Source organism: Musa acuminata, unplaced genomic scaffold (genome assembly GCF_036884655.1).
Source record: "Musa acuminata AAA Group cultivar baxijiao unplaced genomic scaffold, Cavendish_Baxijiao_AAA HiC_scaffold_1104, whole genome shotgun sequence".
NCBI lineage: Eukaryota > Viridiplantae > Streptophyta > Magnoliopsida > Zingiberales > Musaceae > Musa > Musa acuminata.
This window is the reverse complement of record NW_027021317.1, coordinates 102,763-116,314: the sequence shown is the minus strand read 5'-3', so window position 1 is coordinate 116,314 and position 13,552 is coordinate 102,763. Positions and strand designations below refer to the sequence as shown.

At 40.1% G+C, this 13,552-nt stretch overlaps 3 protein-coding genes across 3 annotated transcripts; 2 read left to right on the top strand and 1 right to left on the bottom strand.

Annotated features, from left to right (window-relative positions):
* Positions 1-3,446: 3,446 nt before the first annotated feature.
* Positions 3,447-4,932, bottom strand: LOC103986771 (probable WRKY transcription factor 9). The gene is made up of 3 exons (XM_065178089.1): positions 4,144-4,932; positions 3,951-4,064; positions 3,447-3,872 (listed from the first exon to the last, which is right to left on the bottom strand). The coding sequence occupies exons 1-3, from the start codon at positions 4,375-4,377 to the stop codon at positions 3,528-3,530; spliced, it is 693 nt and encodes a 230-aa protein (XP_065034161.1). The 5' UTR covers positions 4,378-4,932; the 3' UTR covers positions 3,447-3,527.
* A 1,845-nt stretch (positions 4,933-6,777) lies between these two features.
* Positions 6,778-10,549, top strand: LOC135666505 (transmembrane emp24 domain-containing protein p24delta4-like). The gene is made up of 4 exons (XM_065178079.1): positions 6,778-7,045; positions 9,807-10,016; positions 10,119-10,195; positions 10,288-10,549. The coding sequence occupies exons 1-4, from the start codon at positions 6,827-6,829 to the stop codon at positions 10,430-10,432; spliced, it is 651 nt and encodes a 216-aa protein (XP_065034151.1). The 5' UTR covers positions 6,778-6,826; the 3' UTR covers positions 10,433-10,549.
* A 1,005-nt stretch (positions 10,550-11,554) lies between these two features.
* LOC135666460 (ethylene-responsive transcription factor ERF071-like) lies at positions 11,555-12,589 on the top strand. Its single transcript, XM_065178030.1, has one exon. It carries the CDS (start codon positions 11,630-11,632, stop codon positions 12,293-12,295), a length of 666 nt encoding a protein of 221 aa, XP_065034102.1. The 5' UTR covers positions 11,555-11,629; the 3' UTR covers positions 12,296-12,589.
* Positions 12,590-13,552: the final 963 nt, after the last annotated feature.

Genomic DNA, 13,552 nt, shown 5'->3' with positions numbered 1-13,552 from the left:
TATTTAGAGAATAATTTGACAAATACTATCTACGTGATCTCTCAAATTTTTAGCATTGTTGAAGATTAAAAATTTATGTTTAGAGATATCACTCTTAGATCCAAATAAATCTATTTCTGATGCACAAATAAAATGTTATATTATTTATGATCATCGAAAAGAATTTTTTTTTTATGATTAAAAAATCTTCTTATTTCTTATGAATCTGTAACTCATTAAATGGTGAGAGAATCTAATTCATCTACTTTAGGGGGAGATAAAGATATTTCTTTTACAAATAAGAAAAAAGTAATAATAAAGTTAAAGAGAAAGAAGGATATGTTAATAATAAGCCAAAGTCTTCTTCAAACAATAGGTCTACAAATATAGATCGTTAGAAGATAAGATTATGACTTGTTGCACAAAGGTTTTTCTTTAAAATATAGAAAAGATTATGAGAAAATCTTTAGTCATATGGGTGACATCTATCAAGATGATGAATCCTTAACAATGTGAGGAATGTCTTCCTATATAATAAAATTGACATTCATACAAAACAACACCGAGATATATATATATATATACATAATCATCCAAGTTTTAAGTGTTCAAACCTATAGGGATCAATTTCAAGAGTAATTTAAAATCTTATATATATATATATATAAATTAATATAATTTTTTTTTTTTACTTCCTACTATTCGAAAAACGATTATACTTGCAACTGATATTTTTCCTTTCTGAAAGCTGACGAAGTCAATCATGTGGCCAAGAATTCCAGACGCTGGCCAACGTCCATATCAGATTACATAAGAAGCACGTAAACATGTCATATGCTGGGAGAAGGAAGACGAAAGGAAGTGAGAGATAAGACAGATTCCGCTCTCTTTATACATTTCGTAGTGCAGTTTTGATGGAACGTCATGTCATGTTACATAGAACATGTAGACAGATCAAAGATCGAGCATAATGGAAGAGAGAGAGAGAGAGAGAGATGGGCAGTGCGCAGTGTGAAGATCTCTCGTTTGCTTTCCTGCAGCATAATATCCATGGAAGCAGTCACCTATAGGTCAGATACATTTTAGCTTCGTAGATTTGATTTATTATTGTTATTTTCTTCTTTTCACTTCTTTTCTAAAGGTTCCCTATGGATCATGTTTTGTATATTGCAGAAATCAAGCTGAGAACTCTTGTGATCTCACTTAAAAAATAATTTTGATGCAGAGTTATTTTCTACTTATTCAATGGAAACAATAGTTTATACTGTGTTTTTTTCGAAAGGCATACTATGTATTTTCATATTATATGATGTTATTAGTGGCATAACCTTAAGTATTACATATGCTTTCAGATGATCGTATCATATGTTTCAATTAAGCTCAATTGCAAGTGTGATTCTTCTGATGGAAACTGTCAATGGACTGCTATACATGCATCCATACAAAGATTAATTTAAATTCATTAGTGGAAATCAATGATGGGGCAATCATTTACAACAGGATGCATGAACATGTATATCAAATATGTGTATGTACACAAGTGCAGATACCATATACGGATTTTTTTATTATTACATATGATTAAGAGAGCCACTGTATATTGTTTCATTTGTGTCGGTTATTTTAATATCCTTGATCATTTTATTTATGTCTAAAGATTTAGAATTATACTATTGTTAACTTTGTTTTAAACATCTACACCTGTGATTTAGGATCAACGAAGTCATTATATCAACTATCCTATCGAATCATATTGTGATCATTGGTATCAAAACTAACGTAACATTGAGTATGATAAAAGGCTTATGTAGGAAAAAGAGATCCAATTATGACGATGTGTATAGGAGGCTTGAGAAGGTAAAGAAGATTATATTGTGTAAATTGATATCAGAGCGAACATAATAATGAATATCGACAAAAAACTGAATGGTATTGGAACGACTAGAGCTAATAATTTTTAAATTAATTAAACCCAAATGAAAAAGAGTATACCCATCACACCGTCGTAAATTAATCTATCCTTAATCCACTTCAGTAGTATTATAGTTCAAGACTATACTGCATCTCTCATGAATTTACTATTAACTTATGGAATGAATGTACTAACCTCTCTAGTATTTTCTATGTTAATCCTTACATATCTTTCACACATATTAATTCATTTTAAGTGTCTGCCTTTGACCTTCTCGCCCTTTTGATTATACAATTTGATATTAATCCATTTTAAATACACAACTCGGATCTTCACATTTCTTGTTCAAATTTTCTTTCGGTGCATAATCTATCCTTGTGATTTCATTTCGAATTTTCTTTCCATAATTCTTGGATAAAATGTACAATCTTAGCTGCATTTTTTGATGATTTCACAATACCTACTTTGAAACAACATAACGAAGACTTGGACCCCTAATTTGGAGAGTTCAAAGAGTCATCCAACTCCATGTGATGAGTCCACGAGACCGACCATAACATTAGGTCTAAGTCAATCGAGCCTTATAAGAACAAAACACAGTATGTGTTGACCAAAAACATCATTTCTTATTTGTTTGTATTATCAATCAATGACTAATTTTCTACGGATATCCCCCAAAGTCAAAATGATGCATGACATAAGGAAACCTTAATAGCTCGAATGAATATGAACACAAGAACCAAGTTACTCACGACACATCCTTAACAGTTGTCACACATAATTGAAGCATAATTGGATGGTCAGTGCAATAGACATGATTCGTTGACATGACCTAACATGTAGCTCAAAACATTCTTGTTGATCGTACATGATATATTGATATTTATGTTTCAACGATGGAGTTAATTGTAAGAAGAATACAAAGGAAATGAGGAAGTTATGTCAAAGGCTAAGGTTTGTGATGTGTATGGGGGTTTATTGTATCTGATTTTTTATCTTATATATGACATGATAATTTGGTATGAGAGTAATGAATCTTTCATATTGGGATCCATTATGCATTCCAAAACAAAAATGCAATTATTATATCACACATGATACATGATGTCATATGATTTATAGGATCAAACTGTGGTCATTGCTTTATAAATCCTAAAAATATTTTGATGTTGGGACTACTAATTATGAAACTTCAAATTGCATTAGAACAGGGAAACTAAGTTGATTAAACACTAGATTATACAAGCTAGTCCTGTAAACATGATTTTATATATGTTTAAGGTTTTGTCCAACATGCTAATACTGTATTTTCATTTCAAACTCAGTGGAGAAAACTGACTCAAACTTTTGAGCTGACAAATAGAAGCTTAAAAGTGTTTATCAACTAATATTTACAATCATTTTCTTAATCTAAACACCTACAGTTCTTCACTATCAACACTTTGCTGGCCTTTTCATGTGCTTCTCAAATCCAAAACTCCAATCTGCAGAAACTTCTTTATAGTGACAGATCTAATTACAGAATATTCATGAACTATGCCAAACATGATGACAAAGCAAAGAACTTGAATCAAGTAGCATGACACTGACATGGTCATGACATGTCTAATCTTAAACCCAGACCTTGTTGCTACTTCTACTGGTACTTCCCCCATTCTTTTGATCCAAAGTTGCTCCAGTGTGGGTAGCCATGGCTGATGCCTCCACCGAAGATGCTGGAGGAATAGCTGGGAGAAGTTGCCAAGCCGTCCATGGTTGGTAGATGTGGAGAAGAGTTCGCTAGGTAAGAGCTGAAGGAAGCTGATGGCACACGGTTAGGTATGCTGCCTACAATGGAAGATGAGGAATCTGCCAAGTTCATTGGCATATGATTTGCTGCTGCTGTGGAAGCCAGTGCAGTTGCACCAACAGGTAGGGGATGGTCGTGTGTTCCTTCGTAGGTGGTCACCAGTATCGACATGTCCTCCAGGCATCGCTGCACCTGCTCGATGGAAGATCATATAGTGTGATTGATTCACACCAATTCTGCAACTCCTTCGTGAAGAACAGTTCTGCTAACCTGCTTCCTGACCGGGCATCCTGGTGTGACCGTGCACCGATAGTAGGCTCTCGGACATGGATTCCCCTTGGCAACCTTTTGCCCATACTTTCTCCATTGGCATCCATCGTTCATCTGTAAGATCTCTCGGAGGAAGAGGATTAGCTCGGATCCATAAGATGAACTTGGGGTAGCATGTAAAAGAGGAGCTTACGGTAGGCCCTTGGCATCTTGCTCTCACTGAAACCCTAGTTCTTCTGGTGGCTGGATTGATGCTGTGACTCGTGATCATGGCCGCATCTTGGAGTGGTGCCGAGCTTTTCGAACCCTTACCTTTCTCCGCCCTCGCATTCACTCCTTCATGTGGATCTGCATGTGTTTGCAGACTCAAAGACAAGCTCAACTCCGTAGCGTCGTCTGAGTCAATGCCTCGATCAGCCCCCACCATCTTCGGATCTTGAGAACTCTCTGCTCCAAGCGAAAGAGAAACCTGGAATTCACAGGAGAGTTGAACTATGGATATTGGAGGAATGTGAAGGGGAGGGAATGATTACTTTTAGCTGTTCCTGTTGCAGGATGTCTCTAAATCTCATCCGTAGCTCGTAATAGCTCTTCCGGCTGCGATCGACCACCGCTCGCAGCATCTTGTTCTCTTCCTTGACGCGATCCAACTCAGATTGTAACATGCACAGCTGCATCAACTCCAAAAGCCAAATCATAACACGTAACAGAAGGGAAGAACACAAAACAAGAGAGATAACCTCATGTTTGATCATATCTACGGGCTTCTGGCTCTCCTCCCGATGGCTATCTTCCTCCTTGTCTTCTTCTTCTTCTTCCACCAGACGACCACCATCTTCACCCTCTTCTACTGCTCTTTCCTCATCTACTGCTGCCTCCAGGGACGGATCTATCTGCATCATCCTCTCCTCCCTCTTCCTCTTCACTGACATGCTCTTCTTCTAATCGATGCCCAGACTCTATTCCTCCCTGTCTTTCGGTCTCTCTGATGCCACCAAGACAATGAAGTCAATGACCATAGCCTAATTTTCCATCTATCAAAACAAAACCAATGGGGAGTTATAGGAGACAAACATCGATCCATCCAGCTGCCAAAGACTCAAGTATCCTCAGTCAACGCCATGGAATTCTGAGGCTGCTGTCCTTGTCACCACCACAACATGAGTATTCCTAAGGATACATCACGCTTAGTTGCTTTAACTCACCACAACATGAGAACTTCTTATCGTTGCAATGTTTAATGGCTCCATTTCAGGTCAACCAAGACATGAATGGTCTGTTGCATGGTTAACATCAAGTTGGGGGTTCAACAATCACCCAAAACATATTCCTCTTCATTGACTTGGGTACTCCTCGTGGTCCGTGCAAGACCTATGACCTGTCTCTACGTGCATGGTTTGGGCTTTGTAATGGAAAGTATCAACTTGCTCAATACATATTGCAGATGTTACACACCCTAAACTGTGGTCAATGCCTTGCAAGATTGAAGAACACATAGCTGATCTTTGTTTAGGAGGCATTGGAATGAAACTTATAGCAGAATATATAGCTTCCGAGATCAGCCTGGAAACTGTCAACAACAAGACCGCCAACCTCCATTCTCTTCCCACCATCAAACTCATGCAGAAGCATAGAATAAGAGCTGCCAAAGCAACCTCCAACATACATACATAAATGTATATGTAATGATTGGGAGCCTCTCCTTGGAGACATAAAACTATAATTAGGGATAACATTTAGAAGGCCAACAGTGTCTTCTATAGTAATACGAGTATAACTTCACATATCTTTGTTTGATAGTTTCTTCTTTAAGTTGTTCTTCCTAGGGAATGTTTAGCCAATAAATTATGTTTCAGATCTTTCTTACAGGAGGATATCCAGTTGTGTACTCTTTCTTGGATTATGACCACCTAAAAGATTGAGGCTCAGAATGAGTCATTCTTGCTCAAAATTCTCACTTAAACAAAATAATTAAATGGTTACAACTTGCAAGATGTCACTGTTGATTTATAGTTCTAAATTTTTGATGAGTGAGTTGGTGGCTTAAGTGTTAACTTGCAGAATTAAAATTCAAAATTTTAAGCTAAAATAAGTGAATCAGGTACACTACCATCAAATAAAGGTTTTATATATATTAGCGAAGAGAATATTGATTTATATACTATTTGAATCTTACATATATTTTATGTGAAAAATAATTAGATCTAGATATTTTTTTATTAATTAAAATAAGATTCTATAAAATAAAATTATTTTATCAAATTTTATAAAATAATTTTTATTTATTATCTCCAAAGTTAGTCATTAAACTAGACGTTAGGGGCGACACAATTAGGTCTATGCCCGAAATGAAAGTGTATTGATCCGACTTGTGGTGTCAATAAGTCGAATTGGAGTTAAATTATCGAAGTAGTATTTAAGTATCGAGGTGAAGCTCTTAAGGGATCAAAATAGAGCTCTTGATATATCGAAATAAAATTTTCACCAATTAAGATCTTTGAACTCTCGAAGTTTTGATATTGATCTCTTCGTTCAAGCATAACATAAGAGTCGGGATAAAAGAGAGAGAAAAAATTATACTAAGCAGAGGTTTCCTACCTGTTAAATAATTAGAGAAATATTTTTTAATTATCTGCATGCCAAGTTGAAGGGAAAAGTAAAATTTTGCCCTAATCACATTTTTTATCCGAACAAATTCCTCTTTTTTGGGGGTTAATTTCTTTAATTTTTACCATTTTTATTTATTACAATATTTATGTAGTGATTCGAACACTGGTGTTTTGGTCCGACAGCACTTGAATGAGTCGTCATATAATAATACTCTGCTTTTAAGACAAGAAAGGGGAGAAGCTGAGTTGGGGAGAAGGGAGGTCGAGATGAGGCGGCGCAGCGCGGTGCTCCTGCGGCTCGCCGTGCTGCTGCCGCTGCTACTGCTGACGGTGGCGCCGGGGGCGGCCGGGGTGTGGCTGAACCTGCCGGCTTCCGGCACTAAGTGCGTCTCGGAGGAGATACAACCCAACGTGGTGGTGCTCGCCGACTACGCCGTCGTCCATGAGGGCCACGCCGAGGGTGGCCTCCCCACCATCGCCGCCAAGGTCTGCTCCTCTAATACTTCAGATCTATTGTTCTGTTTGGTTCTTGATTGGGAATAAGAGCTTGGGATTCGACTTGAAACTTAGGTTTCTATCGAGGTCGATCTTTTTGATCTGTTAGATTGGAGTTTCTTTCTCATCAATAAGGAATGATATATGAGATGATTGAGGTCTTATTAGAATACCAGAGTGAAGGAGATGGAAATGGCTTTTAGATCGCTCGAAACAGATCCAGAAGATTTGACTTTTGAGCTCTTAAAGTTTGGATTTTGAGTTTCTAGGGTTTGGTTGAACTTGTTACAGTCGTGGAAACCGTGAGCATGTAATGTGTGAAGGAGAATAGCTGGAGTATGCTGAGCCCTTCTTTGCATCAACTTTTGGGTTCAGCTCAGGAGTACTGGAATAAAACATCAAATTATGGCTGCAACCTGTAAATTGTTCGATAGCAAGGTTGGTGCACATGCTGGGTTCATTAAATGTTTCATTGAGGAAAATTTCATAGGCTAACATGTATGCCAAATTAGTAGAATTTAACTTATAATGAATCATAAAATATTTCTTGTCTACTTTTTGGCAAATTACATGTTTAATTTGCTTGAAGGTATAAGAATGTGTGGTTAGGGTTCGAAGAAGATATATGCACTTGGTGCACCTGGGCATGGATGAAGCCGAGCCCAATGGACAAGGTTCCCAAAAATGAATATCTTAGGGCTGTTCATATATACAGAGAGTGACCTTTTCACTTTGCATTTAGAAAAAAAAGGAGGGTTAGATATATATATGTAGCCTTTATCGTGCATACAGGGTGGGAGAACTAGATGAAGGCAGTCTTAAACACTCACAGCAACTGACTTTTTTGCTTGATTCAAACATTCATGCATCGCCCCTAGTTGATTAACCTATAATACTACTCGATGTTATCATCCATTACAGAAGTACTTTGGTGTTGTCACCTTCCAAGCTTAAGCACAAAAATATAACTCCATAAATGATATGTATAGTTTTAGAAAGTGGTTAGAGTTTAGTTAGGAATCTTTTCATAGATATCTTCCAACTATGGCAAAAGATTTTGTTTCCAACTACTTGAGTTGGCTACATGATCTTTCCCTTAGTTTATCTTTATCAAGGCCTACATGCTTATTATATCTACCTTTGTTTTTTGGATTGTACTCTCTCTCTCTCTCTCTCTCTCTCTCTCTCTCTCTCTCTCTCTCTCTCTCTCTCTCTCTTCCCCCTGAAATCTTGAAGTTTCATCTGCTTACCTTTCCTTATTTGTGGACTACAAGGTTTCTGTGGCATGTCTTAGGTCCATAGATGATGTTCCCTTCTCTCATCCACTAACCTTTTCGAACTAGCGACTAAAATGTTTTTGTGGCATATGTCCCAGCCCCACAGATGGTCTTCGCTTCGCTCATATGCAATCGGAGCTATCTCTAACACACTGCATCTTATAACACTCCTATAATTCCATTCCTATTATGTGTTGCACACAGAATAATGAGTTTCTTCATTTGTTAAATAGATTGAACCTTAAGAAGTTTGCTAAGATATACTTCATTGAACCTAAGGTTCCTCTTTTTTGCATTATGAATAGCTAGCTTCATTCTATTACTGAGGCTATGCTAATGTGGTTAGACTCATTGGAGTCAATATGCTCACCTGCATGAAGATATTTTCTTTAGCCAGAAAATAATCTCCCTAGAGCACTTAATCTCCTTGTTGGTTGACAGTATATTTGTAGATATTATTGCCTTTTATCATTGTTGGCAAGCTGTAAATTTCAACTGAAGTTGAATATTGAACTTAGAGCAGTGTTATCTTCTGTTAGCAGTATCTTTACATTTGTTACCATTCTTTGTTTGCATTACATATCCTTTTCTGTAATAAAGATCCTTTAAAGATGCAGAAAAGTTACTTAAGAATACCTAAGTACCCAAAGGATAGATGCGATTGTGATTAGTTTAGTCACCATTCAAATATCTAGAGGGTATATATGGATCAGAATAATGGTCTTTTCTTTGGGGGGGCTGAGATATACCAATCTTAGTAGAACTATCCCATTTTCCCCTATGGTTATTTAATAGAAGTTGGTTGCAGCAAGGAATTATTCAACGTGTACCCAAGAAGTATCTTGCGTCATATTTGAGATGTAGCAGATATAGTCACTGCAAGCAGTCGAAGTATCCATACATCATTGCTATTCTCTTTTGATGAATATGCACTTATTCGGTGATCTATCTCACGGCATCCACCATCATGGCATGATAAGCTAACTTCACTGTCTGAGACTCAAAGTTCTGAATTGTAGATGAAATGTTTGTTCGAATGTTTGGAGCTATTAATCTTTTATGTGGAACCATGGGGCCCACATTAATTGTCATGGGGAGGCGATGACATGGGAATATGGGATGTTAAGAATTAGGAGGTAGGCTTCTGTCTTCTATTCAGATTCAAGCAACAAAGAAACACATTGAAAAGGATTCACATTCCAAGAATCCTTTGACTTCTGTCTTCTTCTCAGATTCAAGCAAAACTGAAACAATGGAAAAGGAGTTCATATCCAAGGACCAATATTATTCTCACATGATCCCACTTGCTGCTATTCCTTGTAGATCGGAGCTTATCAACCCTCCTTATTTTGTCCTTGATTAACACAACCAAGAAGTTGGGATCAAGGGAGGCCTCAGAAATTGTATATATTACTCGTAATACTGGTAGTCTGACGTATATTTGGACCGTTGTTGAGTGAGTTGCTCTTGTGCAGGTCACATCACCTTATGGAAATACGCTTCATCACAAAGAACATGTTACAGCAGGTCAGTTTGCGTTCACAACTACTGAGGCTGGCAACTACCTGGCTTGTTTCTGGGTAGATAGCGGTGACAAAGGAGTAGACACGAGTGTTAGCCTTGACTGGAAGATTGGAATTGCAGCAAAGGACTGGGATTCTGTTGCGAAAAAAGAAAAGATTGAGGTGAGCACTTGTAAATATAAATTACCTCGTCCACCTGATTCGATTATGTTCAATTCCAAGTCGAGATGCATTATCTTTGTGACAAAAATTTGCTAAATTTAGGGTGTCGAGCTAGAGCTGACAAAATTAGAAGCAGCTGTGCAGGCAATCCATGAGAATTTGCTTTATCTCAAGTCCAGGTACTTAAAAAAGCTGAGGTTCCATGCAAACTATGGATTACAATCTGCTCAGATAATTTGTGATTTTTTTCCTTTTTCTTTCTTTCTTTCAGGGAAGCTGAGATGAGGGAGGTGAGCGAGCGGACCAACTCAAGGGTTGCATGGTTTAGTATCATGTCCCTTGGGGTTTGCATTGTAGTCTCCATCTTGCAGTTGTGGCACCTGAAGAGTTACTTCCAGAAAAAGAAACTTATCTAGGTTATGTTTGTGTACTCTTACTCTGCAATTCTTATCAAGATATGGATGGACTTCAAACAATGCTGTCTAATATGGATTACAACTTAGTTTTGCAGCAAAGTGACAACATTTCGAGTAGTTCTTCTTTTTCCGACAGTATGAAATGTTAACATGAGGTTGTCTTCATGGAAAATGTGGCATCCAACATCTGGATTGAACTTAAGCTTTTCTTGCAATTTTATTACTTAGATTTGCAGGTTAGAACACAACATCTAATTTTGGATTTTACATGAATATATATAGGGAATCAGATCGACTGATATCGGTGCTCGCTTTTGAGACTGGATCGGATCCATGAATGATTCTGGCCAGATTCCATTTGGTCGGTCAATCCGCCCTTTCCAAAGCTGAGCTGGCAATAATAGATTTGTGGCTTTGACTCGTAGCCGACGACGAATCGGGTCGCTTCTAGTGGGGTATTAACACAGGCGTCGACTTTTGTCCTCGGAAAAGCGTGGAAACCGCAGGATTCTCCCGTGGCTGCCATGTCAACCGTAGTATACCAGTCAAAGTCCATGTCAGCCGTTACTAATTGGTCAATCTCGTACCCATTGATCAAAAATCACACAATTAGTGATAATTAAACTATAATTTAATGATAATTAATTTATCTAAATCTATAATGTAAACATGTCATCGTGGCATTCAATTGTCCCGCTTTTGTGTTCTTAGAGTAAGTAGTACATGTCCCAAGGAAAGGTATCGAATCCGAAACCCAATCTGGAATTTTGGGGCTTATTTAGATCTGTACGAGTCCGAAATCCGTAGATAACGGGTTATAGATTTGATATCAAAACCAAGTCCGACCCGAAACCGTGTCATCCTTGCTGTGTCTGACCGAGTCCAACCGTGAAGCCTCCCGAGTGGCTGTTTCCCGCATCCTAATGACGTCATCCATCCATTTTTCTGACGCTGGCACCTGCGTCTCCGTCGCGTCCTCCACGTGGTGAATGCCGCCAAACAAACGATTTACCCACGTGCATACCCGCCACCGTATCGACCCCGCGTGAGCCTGAGCTGGCGCCACCCCACGTTCCACAGATCCTTTATATATCGCCCACATCGCGCCTACCCAAGCCTCGTCTTCCTGCAACTCCTCAACAACTACATATTACACTCCCATAGCAGCTGCACCCCGATCTCCATCAACGCACTACGATGGTCGCAAACCTGCGGAGTCGTAATGAACGTAAGCCGTCCTTCCTTTCATCCTATTGCCCCGTCTCCCGCGAGCAGGAGCATTACACGATGGTCGCCGCATTGCTCCGCGTCGTTGGCGGCAACCCACCCGAGCTCCCGCAGGCAGGCGCCTGTGGGATGTGCGGCATCGGCGGATGCCTGGGCTGCGACTCCTCCGTCTTCGCTGCGGATGGAGATGCGGGTCCGCCGGCTCCGGTGGTGTCGGAGGGCAGCGGCGATGGCAAGAGGAAGGTGGTGAGGAGGAAGAGGAGGGGGGAGAAGAAGGAGAACAGGTACCGGGGCGTGCGGCAGCGACCGTGGGGAAAGTGGGCGGCGGAGATCCGGGACCCGAGGCGGGCGGTGCGTAAGTGGCTGGGGACGTTCGACACGGCGGAGGCGGCGGCGCGGGCCTACGATGCGGCCGCCATCGAGTTCCGCGGGCCGCGGGCGAAGCTCAATTTCCCCATCCAGGAGGAGCAACCTCTGGTGACTACCCAACCCATCTCGCTGTCTTCCACGATTCACCTACAGGAACAGCAGTTTGGAATGCAATGGGAAGAGGACGAAACGGACCAACATTTGGGGCAGGAGTTGATGGATTTGTGGGCCGAGCTACAGGATGATGGGCTCAGCTTTGGTTTTTAGTTATGAGCTGTGCAAATATGTTGTTCTGTTGTTCGAAGCAATTTCTTGTCTTTTCGTTACATGTAATAGAATCGTGGGATTGTTTTAGGCAGGGCGGATAAGGGGATGGCGGGTGAGTTTCATTCGCGTTGAGTCTGACTCGGAGTTTGGCCGCGTCGGTGAGCGGCGCCGAGCATCACTAATATATGGATGGCGATGACGAGGGCTAATTTGATACTATTGTAATTAGTATCTATACTTTTTCTTGACATTCTGTAGTTACGAAAATAAAATATTTAGTTTTATTTATTTTAACGATATCGATTTTATCGATGAAAATATGAAAATAGAATATAAAAATATAATTTTAATATTCGATGGCAGACGACATCGATGAAGGATGGTAGCACCGTTAGCGTCAACGCCGATGCAATTGCATGGTCACCTCTTGCCTCTACGAGGAGCATGCCACCGACCTAATTGCCACCCACCCCCGCACGCGCTTTGTATCTGCGTCGATGCTGATGCAGTTGCTGAGCGACAACTACGTTGGCATCAACGTAGATGGTGGTGATCGTCGTGGCATCTATAGTGAAGATGGTAGCTGCCTTGCTGCTGACCCATTGGGTGGATTCCAACCTCGACCCAATACTAGGTTGTTGGAGCTCTTGTTGCTCCTCTCGTTGCCACATTAGTTCTGGCACCACCTCTTGCCAAGTTGCCTCTTGGCATCTACATTTGTGTTAATGCAATTATCGAGCAATGAAAGGGCCTCTTGGTATTTGCATCAATGTCGATGCAAATAGAGTAGTGCCACTCGACATCAGCGTCAACACAAATGTAAAGTGACATCGCTTTGCATCTGCGTCGATGTTGCCTCTGTGTTGATGTCGACGCAAATGCAAAGCGATGAGAGAGTCGCTCAACAAGAGGTGATGTCGGAACTAATGCAACTGTGGGGGAGCAGTAGGAGCTCCAGCAACCTTATCTACGAGTCAAGGCTGGGATCCGCCCAAGTGGTTAGCGACGAGGCGATCACCATCTTCACCGTAGACGTCATAGTGACCACCACCATTTGCGTCAACGTCAACATAGCTGTCACTATAGCAACTTTAATGCAAATGCAGAGCAATGTGGGGCAAGTGTCAATGAGGTCGATGACGCACTCCTCATGGATGTGTGTGGCATTACGGTGAGAGTGGATCTTATGCGGTTAGGCAACTATATTGGCACTGATGCTAGCGATGTCATCCACCACCATCGATATCGTCTGTCATC

Bases quoted from the DNA above. Each gene is read 5' to 3' on its own strand.
- LOC135666505 (XM_065178079.1), top strand. From the start codon at position 6,827: ATGAGGCGGCGCAGCGCGGTGCTCCTGCGGCTCGCCGTGCTGCTGCCG. The intron at 7,046-9,806 runs GTCTGCTCCTCT...GCTCTTGTGCAG, and splicing joins TCCCCACCATCGCCGCCAAG to GTCACATCACCTTATGGAAA. The intron at 10,017-10,118 runs GTGAGCACTTGT...TGCTAAATTTAG, and splicing joins CGAAAAAAGAAAAGATTGAG to GGTGTCGAGCTAGAGCTGAC.
- LOC135666460 (XM_065178030.1), top strand. From the start codon at position 11,630: ATGGTCGCAAACCTGCGGAGTCGTAATGAACGTAAGCCGTCCTTCCTT.
- LOC103986771 (XM_065178089.1), bottom strand. From the start codon at position 4,377: ATGGTGGGGGCTGATCGAGGCATTGACTCAGACGACGCTACGGAGTTG. The intron at 4,065-4,143 runs GTAAGCTCCTCT...GAGATCTTACAG, and splicing joins CAAGATGCCAAGGGCCTACC to ATGAACGATGGATGCCAATG. The intron at 3,873-3,950 runs GTTAGCAGAACT...TCCATCGAGCAG, and splicing joins GATGCCCGGTCAGGAAGCAG to GTGCAGCGATGCCTGGAGGA.